We start from the raw sequence: 22,203 nt of genomic DNA, 5'->3' as shown, positions 1-22,203 counted from the left end.
CACAAATGTCTGAAAGTACACAAACGTTTGGCCAAACGTGTGGAAAGTACACATGCATGTCTTCATGAATGGTCCCCCCCCCCTTTCTTTTTAATCTGACAATGTTTCACAGCATTCCGGCAGTAGTTGAAACATGCAACGACTGTTTGACGATCTTTTGGCATTTCAGCAGTGGCCTCCAGTTTCGGATATTACAAACTTCGGATAAAACGGACATTTCTTGTCGGATTATCAGGGTCCGTTGTAATGAGAGTCGACTGTACCTAATGGAGAGTCAGCCCCTTTATCGATATCAAGTATCGCCTCTCCGTACCATCTGCAATGAAAACTGCCATTTTTCCTGTGCTCCCCTTATTTATGACTCTCTCTTGTCTTGGCTTGTGACAATTGGTCATGCTGATTTGGATACGACGACTCATTTTATTTCAACTAAGATCCATGCTAAATACAACTTTACTATAATCTAAATCTTTCAAATAATGCCTCAAATAACAAAAACATAATGTGCCCATGGATCTGCACGTTGGCCTTGCTATCAATTCCAAATGATGCTTTCCTTGTCGGTGCAGCAAGATGCCACAAAATGAGACTCAGTACGGAGAATTATTTAACGTTACTGTAAGTTTGCCTGTGTGACCGAGGTATAACGAGAAACAATGTAATGCCGCTATGTACAGTGAACCAAAGAAAAACAATGTGAACACCTGATCATGAAATATTGTTACGCGCGAAGGAGACTGTTTTTTAACCCTTACGGATGAAAGGCACCATTTACTTTAGGTCGCGAAGGTGAGCGCAAGAGCAGCCAGCTGGTTAATCAACTCAGCGTCGTTCTCTTCCTTCCTCTACTCGGGACCGCAAGCACGTTCACCAGTCTTCGTTCACCAGTCAGCGTGTCATCGACCGCTCTTATAAGATACGGTGAAGCTGTAGTCTTGCAGTCGGAGCGCCCAGCGCGCAAGGCGGCCACAAGGGTCACGAAGATCCACAAGCCAACACAATGAGTGGTGGTCAGTGACCACTGTAAAGGGGCGTCCATACACGTAAAAACGAAACCGCTGAACTGCAAATATTACCGCGAGGCATTCTTGTTTCGTGGCGGTGTAATTCTGCTCGGGCCTACTTAATGAGCGGCTTGCATATGCGATCACGTGTTCGCAGTCACCGTAGCGTTGAACTAGGACGGCACCAATACCTATGCCACTGGCATCCGTATGGAGTTCCGTCAGAGCTGAAGGACTGAAGTGTTGAACCGGTCGTGACGTCAGCAGAAACTTCAACTGATGAAAAGAAGAGTCGCACTCCGGAGTCCACTCAAAGGGGGTGTCCTTTCGTAGCAGGCATGTCAGCGGATACGCGACGTCGGCGAATTTAGGAATGAATCGGCGGAAATAGGAACAAAGCCCCAGAAAACTACGGAGCTCCTTGACAGAGCGCGGTGCACTGAACGCTTCAACGGCTGCTGTTTTCTGGAAATCAGGGCGGATGCCATCCTTGTCGACAAGGTGCCCAAGCACAAGGGTTTGGCGTTCACCGAAGTGGCATTTCTTAAGAGTTTAAAACTAGACCAGCATTTCTGATGCAGTTCAGGACAATATCCAGACGCGAGTTGTGTTCGCTGAAGGTGCGGCCAAAGATGACGTCGTCGTCGAGGTAACACATGCAGATGTTCCACTTCAAGCCGTGCAGAACAGTGTCCATAAATCTTTCGAAAGTTGCCGGATCGTTGCACAATCCAAATGGTATCACATTAAATTCGAAGAGCCTGTCAGGGGTTACAAGGGCAGTCTTCTCCTTGTCATCAGGATGCATCGGAATTTGCCAATAGCCAGATCGTAAATCTACTGAGGAAAAGTAAGAGGCGGAATGAAGGCAGTCTATTGCGTCATCAATACGTGGGAGTGGGTACACATCCTTTTTTGTTACAGCATTCAAATGGCGATAGTCGACGCAAAATCTCCAAGATCCATCTTTTTGTTTAACAAGAATCACTGGAGCTGCCCACGGACTCGCTGACTCTTGTACGACTCCCTTTTTCATCATTTTGTGCACTTGTTCGTTGATAATCTGGCGCTCTGATGGTGAAACACGATATGGCTTTTGTCCAATCGGATTTGCTGAACCCATGTTGATGGTATGGTGTGTTCGAGACGCAGGGATTGCAGATATTTTGTCCTTCTGCGCGAAGTTGAATACTGAAACGTGCTTCGAAAGCACACGCACTAACGTTCGGCATTCACTCGTGCTGAGCGATTTATATACCATCGACAAAAGGGCTGTTTCCGAACTGTGGCCATCAGGTTCTTCCGGCACATCTGTAAGTTCAGCCACTGATAAGGACGTGTGTTCCCTGGCAAAGGCTAATTTCATGCCATCTGGTAGTATAACGGGCTCCTTAGAACAGTTTACTGTCCATAAGCCAGTGCGCCCGCCTTTGATCGACACCACACAATGTGGCACCAACACATTCTTCTTCACACAGTTAAAGTGTATCGGTTCTACGGTAGCTTTGAAGCTGTCGGAATCGGCGCCGCAACAGACAACGGGAACGCAAACGGTAGATGATGCAGGTATGACCGTATCAACACAAACACACAGTGTAGTTTCAAGATCTACAGGGTTCTCCAAGAGTCCTGATGGAATCCTACCACTTATGAATACCTTCCCTGTGCGGCAGTCGACAGTAGCACCACACTCCCGCAAGAAGTCCATGGCGAGAATAACATCATGGGTCGACCGAGGAATAATTACAAACTCTGTCGTAATAACATGGCCTCCCAAAAACACGTCAGCACTACACACCCCAATAGGTCGCAATGGCTCGCCACTCACTCCACAGAACTTTGAATCTTCATCCCATTTAAACAAAACCTTTCGCCCTAACACGTGTTTAAAGGAGACACTCATGACCGAAATTGTTGCGCCTGTGTCCACCAGAGCCATCACAGGGACATTATCTACAAGAACGCGCACTTTGTTTATCAGCATCAACACAGGAGGTATTTCTGTCAGTAGCATGTCTCCAGCGACCTCACCTCCATCGGCCGCGCTAGCTAGTTTTCGGTAACGAAGGGGACGTGGTGCGACGCCACGGTGAGGGAGAACGGGGAGCACGACATTGCGGTGGGGGTGTCAAACTCCTGTCAGATGCCGGGGAGCAATTCCGGGAGCTGCTCAGCCAATACTCGTCGCCAGATGATACGTGTGCTGGCCACGGGGCACCGTGTGGCCGTTCGGAGGGCCGAGAAAACTCTGAGGGCTGGCCATACCACGTGGTCATACGCTGGTTGCAAAACCGCGATATATGACTCGGGACACCACAGGAATAACACACCGGGAGAGGTCGAAACCTTGGTTGTTCGTCGATGAAGCGGATATTATAAATTTTCCCGCGTGTAGTGGGTTGGTTCGTGGCGTGTGTCACGACGATACATCGGACGTCGAGGAGGCGTGCATTGAGCACGTTGGTCATAGCGCGGAGTCGGAGGGCGTGTTGTCATCCTCGACTATGGGGCTGCGCTGCACTCTACGGCCGCTGCGGTAACCATCGGTTGCCACGGGGCCGAATGTGGCGTCGTCATAGCCTCACGTAACGTGTACACGCCATGGTGGTCAGCAGTTGAATGCAACAACTCCTCGCGGCGGGAAAGTTCCTCGCGGACAATCTGTCGGATGGTGGAAGGAAGGTCGAGGCAAGGACTCGTGCCCACACTGGCAACCATCGTAACGGTTGCCAACCGACCAAACTTTGGCGCAATCCGACGCATCTTGAGCGTTTCAAAAGTTCTGCAGTGCCGAATGACGTCAGACACAGAACTGAGGCTCTCCTTTCCAATTAGAAAATTGAATCCTCAGCCACTCCTTTCAGCAAATGTCCAACTTTATCTTCTTCCGACATGCGAGCACTGACCACCTTGCACAGCTTTAACACTTCTTCGATATATGTTGTGCATGTCTCACCTGGTAGCTGCGCCCATTGCGACAGTGCCTCCTCCACACGCTTCTTTTTGGCGACGGAGTCCCTAAAACACGCCTTTAGCTCGTCAACAAAATGTTCCCACGTCGTAAGCGCATCCTCGTGGTTCTCGTACCACACGAGGGCGGTATTGGTCAGGGAGAACACCACATTGGTGAGCTGAGCGGTTGCATCCCACCCGTTGGACTTGCTCACTCCTTTGTAGTGGACGAGCCACTCGTCGGCATCATCCCCCGCTTTGCCTTCGAAGGTGGGTGGAACTCGGTAGTATGGCAGTGGACTGCTAGGCGCTGCCCTCGGAGCGGCTCCTTCTTCTGGCATCTCGAAGACGGTCACGGCTGATGGCGGGAGGCAGGCAAGTTGACGGCTTCAACGAAGCTGCGGCAGTGATGGTTCCGCTGTTGTGAGTGATACCCCCAACTCCACCAATTTGTTACGCGCGAAGGAGACCGTTTTTTAACCCTTACGGATGAAGGGCACCGTTTCCTTTAGGTCGCGAAGGTGAGCGCAAGAGCGGCCAGCTGGTTAATCAACTCAGCGTCGTTCTCTTCTTCCTTCCTCTACTTGGGACCGCAAGCACGTTCACCGGTCTTCGTTTTCTTCATGCGTAACAATATATAGCTTGACACCTGTTTGCAGTGTGACAAAGCTTATGACAGATGATGCCACACTTTTTTTCTTATGGCAGAGATTTGTAATGTGTGACAATCAGAACACATTCAGTGCGAAGTATTAACCATGCAGCCACAGTTACCACAATGACTAATGCTTTTTATGAAGCTTCCATTCCCCTGCAAAGTCTGCTTGCAGTACCAAAGTGTTTCACCACAAAGCTTCCGCATCTTTTGGAATTGTCACAACACTTCCGAATCAACTAAAATGTCATAAAGTCAAATCTCGTTAATTCAAGCATGCTTCATTCGACTTGTGGTTTATTTGAACTGATGCTATGGTCCCATCAAAGTTATGTGTACTCCAATGGGAGAAAGCGCCCGGTAATTTGAACGCACAAGCATTTGCGATGGTTAATTCGAATATACCACACTCCGACAATGTTCTCAGCAGCACGCCAAATCACGTGGTGGTGCTTCCAACCAGCACTGCACTGAACTCGGCATAGAGGAAAAGTTTAAGAGAGACCAGACCCCTCAACGCCATGTGCCGGGGAAAAAAAATAATAACTGTGGCGGAAATTTTATCCTCTCTCAAATGGCAAAATCGCCGTTTCTGCATCGCACCGTAATGCCCCAGCCACACTAGCAGAAAAATGCGCGGCCTGGGAGGGATCGGTCCTGGGCCTACTTATCGCAGCTCACTGTGGTGGGAAGCGAGCCCCAAGTTGAGGAGACCAATAAGAGCGGCCCCTTCAGTGACTACACGCAGGAAACTGGTGGCATGTGGACTCTCCCGACTGCTCTATTCGTACTTGCATCTGGTTCAGCCAGACTGCTTGCTTCCCAGTATCGTCTGCTCACGTCAGCTGTAGCTTGTTCTGGTTGGCTTGGTTGGGTCTTGTTCGCACTTGTTTTGATTGTCATGGTTTACGATTGTTTCCTTTACAATGACGAGTCTAAACAGAGACTTCACAATAGAAAGCTTGTTGGAGACAGTGCGCCACGTGTGATTCTGTACAACAAGACGGACCCTGAATACAAGGACGCGAAGGCAACACCCAGTACCTCATTCTTCTCGTCTTTTGCACGCGGCAATGCGGCAACAGAAGGGACCACACCAACATAATTATGATCAGTAGCAACGACTTCGTCATCTTCATAAGACATGACACGTTAACAACACAGGACGAAGAACATAAATGCAGCGCCAATCTCTCGGCACACGAACAAAAGAGCACGCAAGCATACAGAGGGAAGCAGCAGCAGAAAAGCCATCAAGCTGGCAGAAAAGCGAATCCGCTTTCCTCCTGCCCCTCCTGGCAACTGCGCTTCCCTTGCCCTCACTCGCAACTCCATTGTAACTCCCTCACCTTCAAAGGTCTCCGCGCACGTACGCCTCCACGCTGGCGCCGCCGGCCTTGCACCAGCTTATCCCACTCCCTAAAGCTTCATTTTCTGCTGTTATCGGAAAGCTAGTGTTAGCCGGCATGGGCAGTTTCATGGCCCTCACTCGCTGTGTGCTTGCGCGTCGCAATATTTCATGCCTCGCACTGTTTGTGCATCGTGCTATGGTGCAGGAGTACTTCAAGAGCAAGTCCTTCCTTTAACTCAAACTTCTTTTATTTCAAACAAATTTTCGGGCCCCTTTGAGTTAAAATTATCGAGATTCGACTGTCTCAGTAACGTAAGTATGCAGGGCAGGGGTTTCTGAAAAGATCCCAATCAAGCCTGCACAAGAATAGAACACTGTTGCATTCATCATGAAAAACTCTGTAGGTCTCTGTAGAGATTTGTTATTCTCAGGTTATGTTACCTTTGGCAATCACTGTGCCAGTATGAAAGAGAGCTCCAGATGTCCATTAATTAAAAGGCAGTCCACACTCCTGCACTAAATAAAAAGCTATAGGAAGGACATTTTTCTATAATACACAGTAAACATCAGTGGCTAAGGTTATGCCTTGTATGTATGCAGGAAGCACTGTTTGATCAGAGATCAGTATATAACCCCCCAGTCTAGTGCGCACCTAATTTACTTGAGTTTAATGCATGAAGTCTACGGGTTTGTGAATATTGAAAACTATCGAATAACAAATCAAAGTGCCCTATTCGATTTGAAGACCGAATCGAATACTTTTTGAATATTTGAAAACGTCAACTGCACCCAATTAAACACACAATTGGGGCAAAAGTACAGTAAATTTTCACCCCTGCAGGTGCAGTTGAACAGAAAACATGAGGACTTGCATAATGATGCAGCGGGGGCGGGGTATTCTGTAAATGTCCATGTAGTGGACGTGTCCATTTTGTCTGCTGCTGAAGTGCTGATTGGCTGGGAGTGCCTGTATACTTCTGATGCACAACCCAGACCAGCCAATGAGAACTTCTGCAGCAGACGAAATGGACATGTCCACTAGGTGGAGACTTGCAGAATACTCTCCTCCCCACCGGCAACATCACTTATTTAGCCATACTTAATAGGCTATATATATACAGCGATCATTTGCACTCTCTGAAGAGTCCTGTGCATGCGAAGAAACTGCTTGTTTGCTCCTAATGCTACATTTGTGTTTTTAATAATGCTTCATAACATGCTATGTAATGACATAAACTTGCAAACTTTAACATACTAGCATGTAAACACTGTTTTATACTAATTGTGATAACAGCTGTTCACTACTCAAAAACTGTTCGATATTCTATTCAATTCTGGCACTATTCGATTTGTATTAACATTCAGTCTCAAAAATCACTATTCGCAAACCCCTATAAAAGTCTACTTGAAAGTAACATGCCTCCGGTTCATCAAAGAAAATATAGCATGCCCTGTTAGATATGGAGCTGTTTCCTGCGCCTACTTCGAGTTCCCCCGGACCGGACCACATCGAATCGCAGCACATTCCAGAGGATCGCTCGAGCCAACAAGTTCACGTGCCAACAAGTTCGTACGCCGCCGGTAGCTATGCAATGCTTGAGTTTTCCAGAAAACGAAGGGGTAGCCCGGCATTGTTGCAAGGAAAGTGGGTCCCGAACCAAGACGGCGGTATTGTGCCGGGACGGCCTAACGGCGGTAATGCGCCGTGACAACCGGACGGCTGTGATGTACCGGGAAGGCCCAAGCGTCCCCCTTCTTCGCCTTTGAAGAAGGCATTTGCCACCACAGCGGGGCCGTACCACCGGGAGCAGGTGAGCCCTCGGACAATGGAGCCCAATCGTCCCCCTTCTCCGCCTTTGAAGAAGCGCATTGCACCACAGCAAGGCAAGACTGCAGGGAGCCGCGGGGTGTGACATCACCGCACGGGTGCCTACCATTGGCCGAAGGTGGCGTCATCGGAGCGGGCTCTCCTATTGGCCGAACATGACGCGACTTCCAGTCTTCGAAGGGTTTAAAAAGAGGATTCCAGAGAGACTAGAGCATTCCCTGATTGAACTCTCTCGAACTTCTTGCCGCGGGCCGCAGCGTCCGAGTTGCTGCCGGCCCGTAATGACTGTACTACTGTTACTTGACTCTCACTTCTCTGTACATAATGTAAAATAAACCCTCCCAAGTTTGGTTTTTCATCCCGAAGTCCGTCCTCAACCCCTACATCTGGCGCCAGCGGTGGGATCTGCTCCAACCCCTACATCTGGTTGGCAGCGGTGAGATCGCCTCCGAATGCAACAGCTGGTGGCAGCGCTACGGATCAACCTTCGTCGAGAGAGATCTTAAGGAACCGGGAGGAGCGAAAAAGAGAGAGCCTTCGTCGAAAGAGGTCCGAAGAAACTGGGAGTAGCGAAGAAGAGCGAGCCTTCGACCCAGGGAGTCCGGAGGAACCGGGAACAGCGGACAAGTGAACCGGATGGCAGGGTGCTGCAACCTTAAGTGAGCGCGTGGTTTTTTTCCTTTTGATTCGCCAGACTCAAATGTTGTGTGTTCATTTTGATAGTTCTGGGAATCGGGAATTTGTTGCATTGTGTGTTTGCACAAATTAATTAAGGAAAACAGTTCTAACCACCTGTCGGGGCAGCTGCCATGGATCTTAGAAGGTTGACGAGGTTGGACTTGTTGTTGGTGTGCGACGATTTGGGAGTTGAGACGGACGAACGGATGAAAACGCCAGCTATCATAAAGGCGATTAACGATAGTGGCAATGATGACAAAAGCATTGAGCTTGCTTGGGAGGTGATACAGGAGCCACGGGAGCGTGAGCGTCGTGAATGTGTGCGAGAGCGTCGTGAATGTGAGAGTGAGCGTAAGCGTGAAGAACGCGAGAATGAACGGAAGCATGAGCTTCAAGAACTTACTCTTAGGTGTGAGCGTCACGAACGTGGGAATGAACACGAACGCGAGTATCACGAACGTAAGCAAAAGTATGAGAGAGAGAAGGCAGCACTGATCAAAGAGATACAGTATTGTGATCAGTTAATGGCACAGAGACAACGGCTGTCTGAGAATTCTGTAGGTAGTACAGAGCGAAAGAATGAGGCAGCATCGAGCGGATTTTCGCCAAAAGCCGACGAAAAGAGTAGTGCCTGTGAGATTGGCTGCAGATTCATAAGTGAAGGGAAAAGGCTAGCTGCTAACGATGCCTTAGTGGCAACAGAGGCCGTTAAAGGCCGCAAGGAGAGCGACGAGGTGCTGTGCCAACAAATGACTGCAGAGACAGCTATGCCAGCTGCGAACAAATTGGCACAGTTACCGCGCGTGTGCGTCGCTGGTTATGTTAGCGAGGTTGCTAGCGAAGAAAAGGGTACTGCTGACCCGACAGACGCGAGCACCCATGTAGAGCCAGATCTGCGTGCAGAAGTGAAGTGCGAACTGGACGATGCAGCTGAGAGTAGTGCTCGGGATGGCGAGCTCCGTAGTTCACGAGAGAACAACTGCATTGTTCAGGGATCGGTGTGGCTCTCCGCCAGTCTAGATAGCCTAGATAGGGATGATTCAGTTGTTAATCATTCGGACTGTGCGCGTGAGACAGCGATCGATACCGACGGACTGTGTGTCGATGCACAGCGTGAGCTGGGCAATGTAGTAGAGGGCAGTTCGCAAGAGTGCGAGTTGTCTAACTCGAGTAAAGCCTGCTGCATTGTTCCAGAGTCGGTTGGGCTGTCCGCCAGTCGAGGCAAAGTGAGAGTAGATTTAAATGTAAATCACTCAGACTGTGCGGGTAAGAGACCGATCCGGGCCGACGAAATGTGTACCGGCCAGCACGAGGCACGAGAAGGCGACATGAAAGCGAGTGCAAAGAGAAAGCGCCGTAAAAAGAAGCGCGGTAAAGACCGAAAGACGGTAACTAATGTAGCGCCGCCAAAGATGGCGAGAGACCCAAACGGGCAGGGCTCGAGGAAAAAGGTGCGGTCGTCTCGGACGATGTTGACGCATCGAAAACGTTCGAGCCACCGGTCAAAAGGAGACCGAGAAGCAGGTTCTGCACGGACGCGGACAAAGGGCACGGGGCTGTTAAAGCTCCTCGTCGTTCCGTAGTTCTTTTTATAGCTCAGCGTGCAGTTCGAAGAAGCACAAGGTGGCAAGACGAGACCAGGTGGGGAGTAGCGACGCGGTCAATCGAGTTTGTGAGGAAAGCGGGGCGCCAGGACGCAAATTGGCAGGAGACCGTAACGTCTTGGGGGAGCTGATAGTGAGTCAGCCCTTTTGTTGTTCCTCGGCAGCCAGAGTAGCTTTCAAACCGCGACCACCTCGGGTACGACTCAAAGTATGAGTCAGACGTAAGCGTTTGGAAAGGGGGGCCGAGAGCCCTTCCGTAGAAATGAAGTGTGTTGTTTTTTTATTTTGAGCATCGGAAAGTTTTCGCGATTTGAGACTAGGATTTCTTTCAATGTGTAAGGTTTGAGCTTTGTTTGTGTTTTGTTAGAGAAGCTCCGAGATTTGAAAGATGCGTTTTATGTAAACCTGTAGTCTCGCGAGATGTTCATTACTGAGTACATAGGCTTTCTTTTTTGTGTGTGTGTGAGTAACCTGTAGGTCAAGGTTATCGTTGAGAGGCCTATCGTAACGCGCGTGTGTGTTATTTAACCTTCTTTCTTTTTAGGTGTTTTTGATTTTTCTAAGGTTAAGCGCGTAGATTTTCAGTGAGTGCATGATTTGCACCGAGAAGCGTTCTTAGTTCCATTAGCGCGTGTCCTGTGTGGACGGAAGGAAGCAGATTTATGACTGGGTTGCTCGTGTGTTGAGGGCCGTCGTATTCTGACTTCTCTGAAAAGTATGCGTGGAACGAGTTATTAGAAGATGCATTATTTTAAGGGTTCTGCGGAGTGTGTAAGTCCCGCAAGTTTAATTGTTCGTTTAAGTCACGTGTCCTGTAGGACTTTCAGGGAAGAAACGTGAGTAAGCGTAAATGAAAAGTTTACCTACAACGCTAGTAAGCGTTCTGTTTAGTGACCACAAGGCTAGTGCGCTTGTGATTTCGTACTTGTGAGGTTGACCAGATTGTTCAGTGGCACCAATACGTGCGATAAGTACGCCAGTGCGATAGATTGGAAACATGCTGTTCGTGTAGTTAGGCCACTTAAGTTATGTTCGGCTGTTTTCATTTGTTGTTTGCATCGTCAACGACCCTTTGTTTTGCAACAACAATAGTACTCTGGTCTTGTCGGCATTCGGGGAGAAATGGATAGCGGTTTGGAAGCGTGGTTGGAACTGTTTAGTCAAAATTGGGGAAATAAAAGATCAGGGTTCATTTTGACTCAGTAATAGCCTGGCGAGTCAGGGGTGAAGAGCCTGCGCTTACGCGTGGTGCAGCGCTGTGTTGTTTTGTTTGTTTGACGTATGTTCTCCAGGGCCCAGGATCCCGAAGTTCGTCAAACGAGGCTCGACACCAATACCCTGCAAATTCTTTCAGCGTTCCTCATGGCCGGCGAATTGAGTTCACCGGCCATTCAGAACAACCGGGGCGAGGACGAGCTGTTAGATATGGAGCTGTTTCCTGCGCCTACTTCGAGTTCCCCCGGACCACATCGAATCGCAGCACATTCCAGAGGATCGCTCGAGCCAACAAGTTCACGTGCCAACAAGTTCGTACACCGCCGGTAGCTATTCAATGCTTGAGTTTTCCAGAAAACGAAGGGGTAGCCCGGCAGTGTTGCAAGGAAAGTGGGTCCCGAACCAAGACGGCGGTATTGTGCCGGGACGGCCTGACGGCGGTAATGTGCCGTGACAACCGGACGGCTGTGATGTACCGGGAAGGCCCAAGCGTCCCCCTTCTTCGCCTTTGAAGAAGGCATTTGCCACCACAGCGGGGCCGTACCATCGGGAGCAGGTGAGCCCTCGGACAATGGAGCCCAGTCATCCCCCTTCTCCGCCTTTGAAGAAGCGTATTGCACCACAGCAAGGCAAGACCGCGGGGAGCCGCCGGGTGTGACATCACCGCACGGGTGCCTACCATTGGCAGAAGGTGGCGTCATCGGAGCGGGCTCTCCTATTGGCCGAACATGACGCGACTTCCAGTCTTCGAAGGGTTTAAAAAGAGGATTCCAGAGAGACTAGAGCATTCCCTGATTGAACTCTCTCGAACTTCTTGCCGCGGGCCGCAGCGTCCGAGTTGCTGCCGGCCCGTAATGACTGTACTACTGTTACTTGACTCTCACCTCTCTGTACATAATGTCAAATAAACCCTCCCAAGTTTGGTTTTTCATCCCGAAGTCCGTCCTCAACCCCTACAGCCCCCAACATATGTGATCAGAAAAAACTAAATGTGCAGAATTTACCTTCATGGAAGGTTTTTTTCTTTTTTATAAGCTTTCATAATGACAGCGGCATGTCACTGTTGCCATTTGCGCTTCATTTCCACAAATGCTAAGCACACAGGGGGAATATTCTCGAGGAATCACTTTTAGACATACTGCTATCACTTTGGCGAGATTGTCATAGTATGCGGTCGAGAGTGTTCCTAACACTGCGCGCAGATGGCGAGCTTGGAAACACTTGCGAAATCTCGCAAAAGTGACAGTATCTCTGAAATTAACTGATCAAGAATACCGCTCCAGATCGTAGTCAAACACAAGATGCGTTCATTTTGTGTTTGTCTACATCCACAGCAACCTCCACGATAATGTGCTCTGTCGCCATAGTGTGAAGGTGATGACGCTGCATCTGAAGACTCTGATAGTAGGCTGTTGCCAATGCAGCAAACGTGGTTTTGGTTTCGCATACACATGTAACACGCAGGCAATCTTCAGACACATTTTTTCAAAATAAAGGTGCATGTTAGATTCGTGTAAATATTCCAAGCCTTCCCTTTCATAATGTAGCAGTGTGTAAAAAGAAGCCTCATAAAACAGACACAAGTTTGGGGAAATGCATTTGATTCAGTGACTGCCCAGTATGCCTGCTGCTTTTATCAGACAGATGGGGGTTTTCTGCATCTCTCGTAAGCGATTTACTTCAAGTGCCTTCTTAATAGGCATGCTCTCACTGTTACATTATGTACCACCTAGTAGGTGGTAAGCAGGGCACTGACCCGGAGTCTTGGCACACGAAAGGACAGCGGCTCCACATTGCTGGTGGTGAGCCGAAAGGCACAGGCAAACTCCACATCAGCCACGCTGCAGGCCAGCTTGGGCAAAAAGGCCACAGCCTGGTGAGGCCCACCTGTGCACTTGTAGTGTGACAGTGGGAAGAAGTGTGGGGCGTCCAAGGCAACCTCAAATGCAAAGATGGTGGAGTCACCCTGCACAACACATCACAGAATGAACTTGGTAGATGCCGTTACTTGTGATGTTCATCCACAGAAGTGAAGAAAGGGAATTACATACATCTCTATGACTCTAGTGTAATCTGAGAGACCACTTTTGATCATATGGCATGACGACTAGACCGAGTAGGAACAATGCAATTGATGCTACAAGTGAAAGCAGAAAGGACCAGACACTGTATCCTATGTTGATCACTTTCGTAGATACCGCTGAAACTGATACCGCTCAACCTGAAGCCATTGCTACTGCTCAAACTGAAGCCATTGCTCAAATGAGATGCCATGCTGCACACTAGATCCTGCAAAAGGAACTGCTCCTTTTGCAGGATCTAGTGTGCAGCATGGCATCTCATTTGAGCAGTGGCTTCAGTTTGAAATACAATTCCCATTGACGGTGCAATAGGTTTAATATTTGAGCTGGATCTTGGATAAAAGCAGCACAAAGTGTACATATGACAACAGCACTGAATCATCTCATAGTCAGGCATAAGCTGCTCTTTTATTCTGGGATAACAAGAAGGCGCGTACTGTGCGCTATTGGTCCCTTCTTGCTTCCCATACTGGCATCAGTTACATCGCACAGACTCGTTTCATCATTTTTTGCACCACACTGGCACAGATTCAATGGCAGCTATGGCTGCAAGCATTTGATTGCGATGTAATGGATTTATTCTCTTAAACATATTAGATGACCAAAGAACTCAATCTTTCCCAAACTACAATAGCACATAGCACACGCAATAAAAAGAAAACAGCAAAACTGGTCCTTTGAAGTATCCACCGAACACAATACAATATACCTGCCCAATGGAATGGTTGAATAATGAGGAGCACTACTGGCATTATAGCAGAAACTATATACGAGCTGTCGACAAAACAAGACCACAACATTGGTGCTATTAAATGTTTGTTAATAACCACCTAATAAATAAAATTCTACGATTCTAGCACTGTACTCGGAACAGTAAAGGTGATAGGAAAAGAGAAATATACATGGCACAATATTAAACAAACGGAAGCTTGAAAGGGACAGAATCCAGTTACAGGAGAAGAAGAAGAAAAAAACATTTACCGTATTTATTCGAATCTAGGCCAATAGTTTTTTTCATATAATCATATGCCAAACTCTAGGGTCGGCTTAGATTCAAGTATTTGAAAGAACGCACCAGGTTGTAATTTAAGATTATAAATATGGTGCATAGCTAGCGTCATCTAGAAAAGTCAGTATTGCAGCCGCTATTAGCCGTGCTAGTAGTCAACTGAAGAACACGAGCGATGTCGCTATTTTGACCTGTGTTGTATCGGCGTGCGGTGTGGCATTATCGTAATGACACCAAACAGGCGATGCCACTATAATGCCGCTTTGAAGCGAAAAGTTGCCTTAGCTGCAGAGGCATCGTCAAATGTTCAAGCTGGGCAGGACTTGAGCATCGATGAGAAAAACGTCCGTCGTTGGAGGGGGCAACTGGAGATGCTTTTTGCGTCTGCCGCAATGAGGAGATGACAGCGATATGGAAAATAAGTGCGCTATAATAGAAAAGAGCTGTTCATGGAGATCGCACTGCGTTTCGATACAAGCCGTGCCGCACTGTCTGCGCATGCATGGGCGCGCGGAAGCGAGCGTGCGCGTGTCCACAAGCACGTGTGTGGTCTGGTCTATAGCGACGAGGCGAGCACTGATGATAACGTGGAGTGAGTTTCGCATATTCATGTTAAATAAATGTCGTTTTCACTTTGTAAACGCTGTCCTCACTTTTTTTGTTCAGCCAACATTCGAGGTAAGCTTTTTTATTTTTTTCTGGCTTCGGACATTCAGGGGTCGTCTTAGAATCGAGGCCGGCCTAGATTCAAGTACTTACGGTATTTGTGGCGATGCTTTGTCCACATAGTGACTGTTACAGAGGAGAACGTTAGCCTTAGTATGAATGACAATACAAAAAGATTGGGAGTAAAATTGTTTAGGTGCAACATTAAACGCAGCAACTTCAGTAGCGATTTATTCACTCCAAACCTAAATGTCATCAATGAATGGTAAAACATATATGTTCAACAAAGGCAATAAATTTTAGACTTCCTACAAGAAACAGTTTGCCCCTGTGTGGACTGTGCACCCTGGTGGTGGAAGGCATTGGGTGAAGTTCTTGCGCTGCAATATAATGTGAGGATGAACTTTTGACACTTGAGAAAATAAAAAGAAAGAATATTGCCACGTAGTAGTTATGGCAAAGAACACAGTAACAATACTGTGAATGATGAAACTAACTTTTATTGGGCGAACCTGTGCCCACAGAAACAGGCTACACTTAAAGCACAACAATAGTGGCGAACACAGTGGGCGATCGTTGAAATATCATCTGCCGATCAAGCACATTGGCTTTTATACACGAGTCATAGAAGGTTCCAGAGTAATCAATGGTCCCTGCATGTCGTCCAGAAAATTCAACACAATTCGCATCGCACATGCAATGTGGTTACACAAGCTTCGGTGACAACAGAAGACGGGTAAAAACATCGATAACATTAGAGAAACTATTTATACATGCGGGTGCGTCCCGCGCTGAGCGATAACATTTGTTAGACGGCGAAAAGCGGTCACGCGAGAAAGAAAAACAAGCACAAGTGTCAATATGCTGTCCCCTCTGCCTGTCTGTCCTGTGCTTCCGATGCTTTACAGCATGGAGGAAAGAAATCATAGGAGAGGCCTCGGCTAGCCTGCCTCAGTTGAAGAGAGTGTGGCGGAAGTCACGTGGTGTTTTTTGGAAAGGAGCACTAGGACTGGTGTACCAAACGTCAACGCTGCCATAGCAACCGCGCTCCTGAAGCTCTTGCTGCTGCTCTAGGCCTCTGAAAAGTGAACTTTTTTAAGCCTGTGCCTTTCTTGCAGCACATTCTGTTCATTAGACAATGTGATGGCACATGAACATGGCTGCATTTCTGGTTTCAAAAATGTGACATCACGGTCTCTCCTATTTCTTTTTTTTTCTCCGTGCTGTGCAGTGATTTAATTATACCAGCAAGCACAAGTAGACACCCTTGTTACTGCCCACAAGGACCCATCATTAATATGTGGTGGCACTAAAGGAGCAGCAGGCTGACACACACATCCCACATGGTCTCTACTCTGCATGCAGAAAAGGCAAAGCGCACCTTTCCAGAGAGAAACAGTGTGGAGCTGTCCTCATCGTAGAAGGGAATCAGTATGGCTGGGCTGACATCGATGCCCTCTGTCGTCAGGGGGGCAGAGAGCGACCTGGCTTCATAAAGACTCACTTGCCGTTCAGAGACTCTGCAAAAGGCACAATATCATCGCTGCAGCTTGGCCACATGGCTAATCATTCGCAAGAGTGCTACGTGTGCAAGACACCTCAAGAGTGCCAAATGTGAACGCAATTCCTGCCCTGGCACAGCGTGTGGGCCTTTAATGTGCCGCAGTTACTGCCAAGAAAGCATGCGGGGATGCGCGACTCTCACGCGCCCCCTGATATGTTGTTTTCCTGCATGGCTCGCGTGGCCTGGCGCCCGCGGCGGTCGGAGTGGTTGAGGCGCAGTACGAGAGATGGCGCGAGTGTTGCGCTGCTAACGCCGCCGTCAGGCGGGGTTACTTGGGCGCCGAAAGACAAGGCGCTTCCTCTTTGGTTCGGGACAGCAAGCAGTGCGGACGTGCCGTGCCGCGCGTGCGCCGATCCATGCTTCTGCGAGACCGTCGCGCGTGGCCGCCTTGGAACGCGCCGCCGTTCACGTGACCGTACCCGCGAACGATTAGGCGTCGGGATCCAGCATGGGGCGAACCTATCCGGTGGCGGTGAGTCGGACTTCTAGATTTGTCGCGCGCCTATCGGCATGTTTTGTGGATAGCAACTCGGCTAGCAGGCATTGATCTATGAAAGGTGCAATAAATGCCCTTGTGATTGTTTGCTCCACTGTGTTGTCGTTCCTTTGTCCCAAGAGTACGGGAGGAGAACCCCACAAGCATGACAACAGCCAGCTAACTTTAGCATGCACATTGTTTGGCAACAGAATGCTTTAACACATTCTGTCAATATGCATGTAGGTCAAAGTACCAAGACAGGCTTTCTTAGAACAATGCCTGCACATACCTGCCAACCTGGCGAGATAAAAAATCGGGAGACTTTTTATTCGCGCCAACAAAGGGGGGAGGGGGGGGGGGGTCGTTCAAACTTTCAGGCAGTGTTCGGCGAGTCCTTTTGCAGGGACCTTGCAGTAGCAGACTTTGCTCATTTCAAAAATTTCATAACTGTACGCCTGTACAGTGGCAAACTCAGCTTCGAGAGCATCTAAAGTGTCTTCAGGAGATTCACTGTAATCTTGGGGCAGCAGCTGAGGGAAACTCTGAATAAAGAAACGAAGACTCGAAAGCGATGCCTGTGAAACAAATTTCAAATTGGCCACCTCCACATTCCTCAGAGTTGCGTCCACATCCATAACGCTTCGCCTCGTCACATTTCGGAAACATTTTCCGTAGAAGAGGCCCAACGTGGTCGCTGACACTAAGGGGTAGGCTGTGTTCAGCGAGGAATCCCATAAACAGGCACTCTACACGTATGACACTGTCGTCGCAGTTGTTCCGGAGAAAGTTCACTATGTTGTCTTGCTGCTCAGCGGTGCGAACATAGCTTTGATGCTTCGCCATAGAAACGTGCAGCTTAAAGTTGCCTTTGCCACCGTGAGGCACGCTGACGTCGCATCCACACATTGTACAAAAGGCAAAATGTTCTCCTTTTCTTGATGCCATAAAGCACGGAAATTCAAAAGTGTAAGATCACAAAAACTTCTGTAAATATCATTTCTTGGGCTTTGATAGCACCATATGTGGCATAAAGCACACGAGGTTTCTAACTTCATCCCCATCAAAATTTCATCCCCATCAAAATGAGGCTACCAATGCACTGGTCACAGTTTAATGAGATGTAGTAATTAGGTAATTATGATTAAGAATTCTCACCTCTGCCAGCTCTGAAACTAAAGCCTTTGTCGACGGCTTAATGGAACTTTTAGCTGAAAGAATACTTCACCATAAGATGACATGCGACAACACCCACCTGCCGCACCTTCCTATTTTGGCCAAGTGCATGCCCGTACCCCCCGAAAAGAAATTCCTGGCTGCGCCACTGGCTAAAGGCACCGACTTCACAGGACTTCTCTTCTTTCTCAGGCAGTTGTCACTACTGACATCCTCTGGCGAAAGGTGCGCACGAAGCTTCTTTCTACCCTAAAAGGACCCAACTTTCCCTGCCAATAGACAAACCAGTTTTTAGGTTTTTGCATAATTTGTAGCTCCAGCCAGCGAGTGCCAGAAATGCCAAATGTCACGAATTCGCGACATACAGTACCCAAAGTGATAATGAAAGAAGTTACTGCATCCTCAAGCTCACTACATACCCGTTGTAATCTCTGGCTGTGAACAAAAATGTTTGGAAGCGGGAACCTACTTTCTTTTATCTTCAGAAAGCCTGTAGAAAACAGTCAATGTTGCACGTGCGAGCACCTAGTTGCTCCAGTCTCTAAACAAGGGTTGCCAACTTCCCGCTGTTGCTACTAGTTGGCACCGCATGTCAGTGCTGGAAAACATTGTCTCGAATCTGTGACAACAGGCACTTAAGCCAGAAAACATATTCCCAGGGCAGAGGCTGCATTTATTCGGTATGTCGTGAATTTGCGACAACTGCCGTTAAAGGGTTAATAAAACCAGGTTCAACAGTATTGCAAGAAACCTGAGATTGGCTCTGACATTTATAGCCTGTTTAAAAAATTATTGACATGTGTGCCTGCTTTTGTTCTCATCTCCATTTACAGTCCGAGTTACAGGCTGAGCTTCTGGACATGGAGGGGCTCTTAAATGTGTCCAAATAATCTGAAAATCTGAAAACAACCAACAGCAAAGGTAAAATAAATAAACTTTCAAAAGAACAGTAGTCGCAATGGAACCACAGGAAGACAGACAACATAGGTGCTGCTTCTTCTGGTGGTCATGTTGACTGTGCCATCTTTAAGAGTGTCAATGCTTCACCGACTAGCCCAACTTAGCATTCTTGTAAAATAAATTTTGTTATTTTTGTTATTGCCAGTATGAAAACTTTGTTGCCTCCATCTAGCCATGGTGGCCAGGAATTGAACCTGTGACCTTGTGCTCAGCAGCACAACCGAGCGGGTAGCCGAATAACCAAACCCTCTGCAGGACTGATTCATGGCGACATTGACCGAGAGGCCATGCAGAAGCAGGTCAAAGGGGGTGGATTTTCTTAGCACTCGGTGAAGGTCAATGGGGTCTCCCGAAGCCAGAGAACCCGTGCACAGCGTACACAGGTTCCTCAGAAAGAAAGCTGCAGAGCTTTCTTTCTTTGATCAAATTTACACTCCACCTGACAGATATCAGCTCGAGTGATTTGCTGCTTACAATTTAACATTGTTACAAAAATAATTCATCATTGATAATACACACTCATTGCTTAATCTGTATTCCTTCTTTGTAGTAAATTATGACCTTTACAATTGTTTGTGTGCAGCCCACGTATCAGTGAGGTGGGGTTCCCCTTGGCCTGTCGGCCAGCTTCACTGGGGGTAGGTGCTGCCTAATTCATGGCCTGTCCGTCTGTCCAGCTGCACTGAACGCAACCATTCTACGACTTCCAAAAGGAAGGTGACACGGCATGCAGGAGAAACTGCTAGCACTCTCGTAGACGAGCGAACAGATGAAGGAACCGCACTTGTTAAAGCCAGTGGTGACCAGGTGGCTTCCTCCGAGCACCCAGGTGACCCGAGCACCTCGAGTGCCTGTTGGCCCGAGGCCCTCACGCAGGGGCAGCTCGCTCCTCCGTGGGTCGTACACACGCAGCTTCTGGTCTTTGCACAAGGTGGCCAACAAGACACCGTCTGGATCCCATGCCAAACTGAAGATCTGCAAGCGTGGCAGGAGAGAAGAGTGTTAGGCAAGTACAGGCACCTACACTGGTACGCTCATCATCTGTGCTGCTCTTTAGGAGAGCCACACAAAGGCACATGTTATGGAGATGAGCTGCGATTTATTTATAAATGACCTTTTTTTTAGGTTAAAAGCACTTGAAACAGAGCAAAACACAAGAAAAGCATAAGATCATGGCAACATCATTGTCACCTTTGTCTCCTCTTTAGGAATGACTTCACAGCAGTAGGTAATCTAGCTGTGATGAATTGATAAATTCAAGAAGTACTGTGCTGCCCATGACCACAGGTGGCCATTTACCGTTTCGTTCACCACGACAGCAGCAGTACACCAGTTTTAATGTGCGTGCAGGGTTCTCTTCATGGTGGGTGACCATGGAAATGCCACACCCACAGCTCTGGTTCACATCCCACCACTCTTATTCACTGCCCACCGCTGCAGGTTTAGCACCCTCCCCTTTGAGGGTGGGCGCTATTCAGGCGCTTCACAAAACACTGCTATGCTTCCTGTAGTTTTCCTTTGAACAAACAGTCGAGAGTCTGGAATTTATTTCTCTTCTTTGTTTCTACCCTAATCTCTCTTAATCTTGTCTTGTATATTTCATAATCATGTTCAGAAGTACACCATGCTTTTGCGTGACTTGCACGAGCAAGAAGAATGGACTTGTGAAAGCACGTAAATGTCAAGGGTTGCACATTACAACTCAGGCATTATGTTTTCCTTTATCCAACCACAAGGACTATATATGCGCTACAATCACAGGTGTATTAGAATTGGGTGTATACACTAAATTTACCGAATGTGCAGAATTCAATGTGCACATATCTCTTTCTGAATGTGTACATACATTAACAAGAATTTAGACTGCATTTTTCTGAGATAGAGATTTCTTACAATGTTTGCTTGCTTACTGCATTTTGCCTTGTACCGTCAAACATCGATTTTTTTTTTACTTTAACAAGACTAACAAATTGCTGCTCCATTTGGCAATGTTTACTCAATTCTAACATGCCCCCAAATCTGACATGCACTTGACTTTTACAACAGGAAAACATGGCACACCTCTCGGCAATTTGAAATAAGATCAAATGTGCAGAGTTTAGCTTTGCAGAATGAAAATTTATTAACCCTTTATGTTCACTGTCAAAGACAATGCTCACCAAGATACCTTCGATCTCAAAAATACCAACTTATCACCTGGACCCTACAGACCTTACTGGCATGGAAGGTATCTAAATGAGGCCACCTGCAGCAGCAGAAATCCACACATTGATTGGCTGAGGGGAACAACGACAGAAGCCTGTGATGTGTGGTGCGCGACATGGTGCGGTGATCGCGACAGTCAAGAGCAGACGACACTGAGTGCATGCGCGCCGAGGTGGAAGAAGGAAAACAACGACGCTGAAGAGCGTCCGGCACGAGAACGCGCGGCGCATGAAAGACAACAAAAAGAAGAAAAGCAACCAATTAGAAAAAACCACGGGGTGTCAGGCAGCCAATCCGAGAATGCCAAATCGGCCAGACCAGAAGAAAAAGCGTGGTGCGCTGGCAGAACGGGAGGACACGCAAGGAGACGCAGAAGAGACGCAGGGGAGACACCAGGAGAGTCCCAGGAAGCGACGGCAGGAGGAGGTCAACCACCGGAGCGGGCGTTGAAGGCGGGCCGTCGGGTTCCGGACCCGAGCCCACCAGGACTTCACCCGCCCGGGGCCTCCTGCCAACCTGTTCCTGTGCGTCGCCCGTCTACCCGAGCGTGCCGCCAGCTCCTCGAGGCCGGTGAGCTTCTGCGCCAGTGGGCGAGACGAGAACAGTCGGGCTTCGGGCCCGAGTTCTACGCCAGCTGCCCGGCCAGAACGCCGCCCCGTCTGCCGTGCCGCCTGCTGCCCGAGGCCGGCGTTCGAGCTTCTGCGCCCGTGGGCGATACGAGAACAGTCGGGCTTCGGGCCTGAGTTCTACGCCAGCTGCCCGGCCAGAACGCCGCCGCCA

The 22,203-nt window shown here is 48.4% G+C and overlaps 1 protein-coding gene across 2 annotated transcripts in view; it reads right to left on the bottom strand.

Annotated features, from left to right (window-relative positions):
• The window catches only part of pod1 (coronin pod1), a 164,953-nt gene that overhangs the window by 31,985 nt on the left and 110,765 nt on the right, over positions 1–22,203 (bottom strand). For both annotated transcript variants that reach the window (XM_050182768.3, XM_055073344.2), the window contains exons 19-21: positions 20,003–20,193; positions 16,425–16,563; positions 13,044–13,253 (exon numbers count right to left, since the gene is read on the bottom strand). In XM_050182768.3, coding sequence (XP_050038725.2) covers positions 13,044–13,253; positions 16,425–16,563; positions 20,003–20,193 — 540 coding nt within the window. The remainder of the gene's footprint in view (positions 1–13,043; positions 13,254–16,424; positions 16,564–20,002; positions 20,194–22,203) is intronic.

Source organism: Dermacentor andersoni, chromosome 4 (genome assembly GCF_023375885.2).
Source record: "Dermacentor andersoni chromosome 4, qqDerAnde1_hic_scaffold, whole genome shotgun sequence".
Taxonomy (NCBI): Eukaryota; Metazoa; Arthropoda; class Arachnida; order Ixodida; family Ixodidae; genus Dermacentor; species Dermacentor andersoni.
This window is presented reverse-complemented; position numbering and strand designations above follow the sequence as displayed.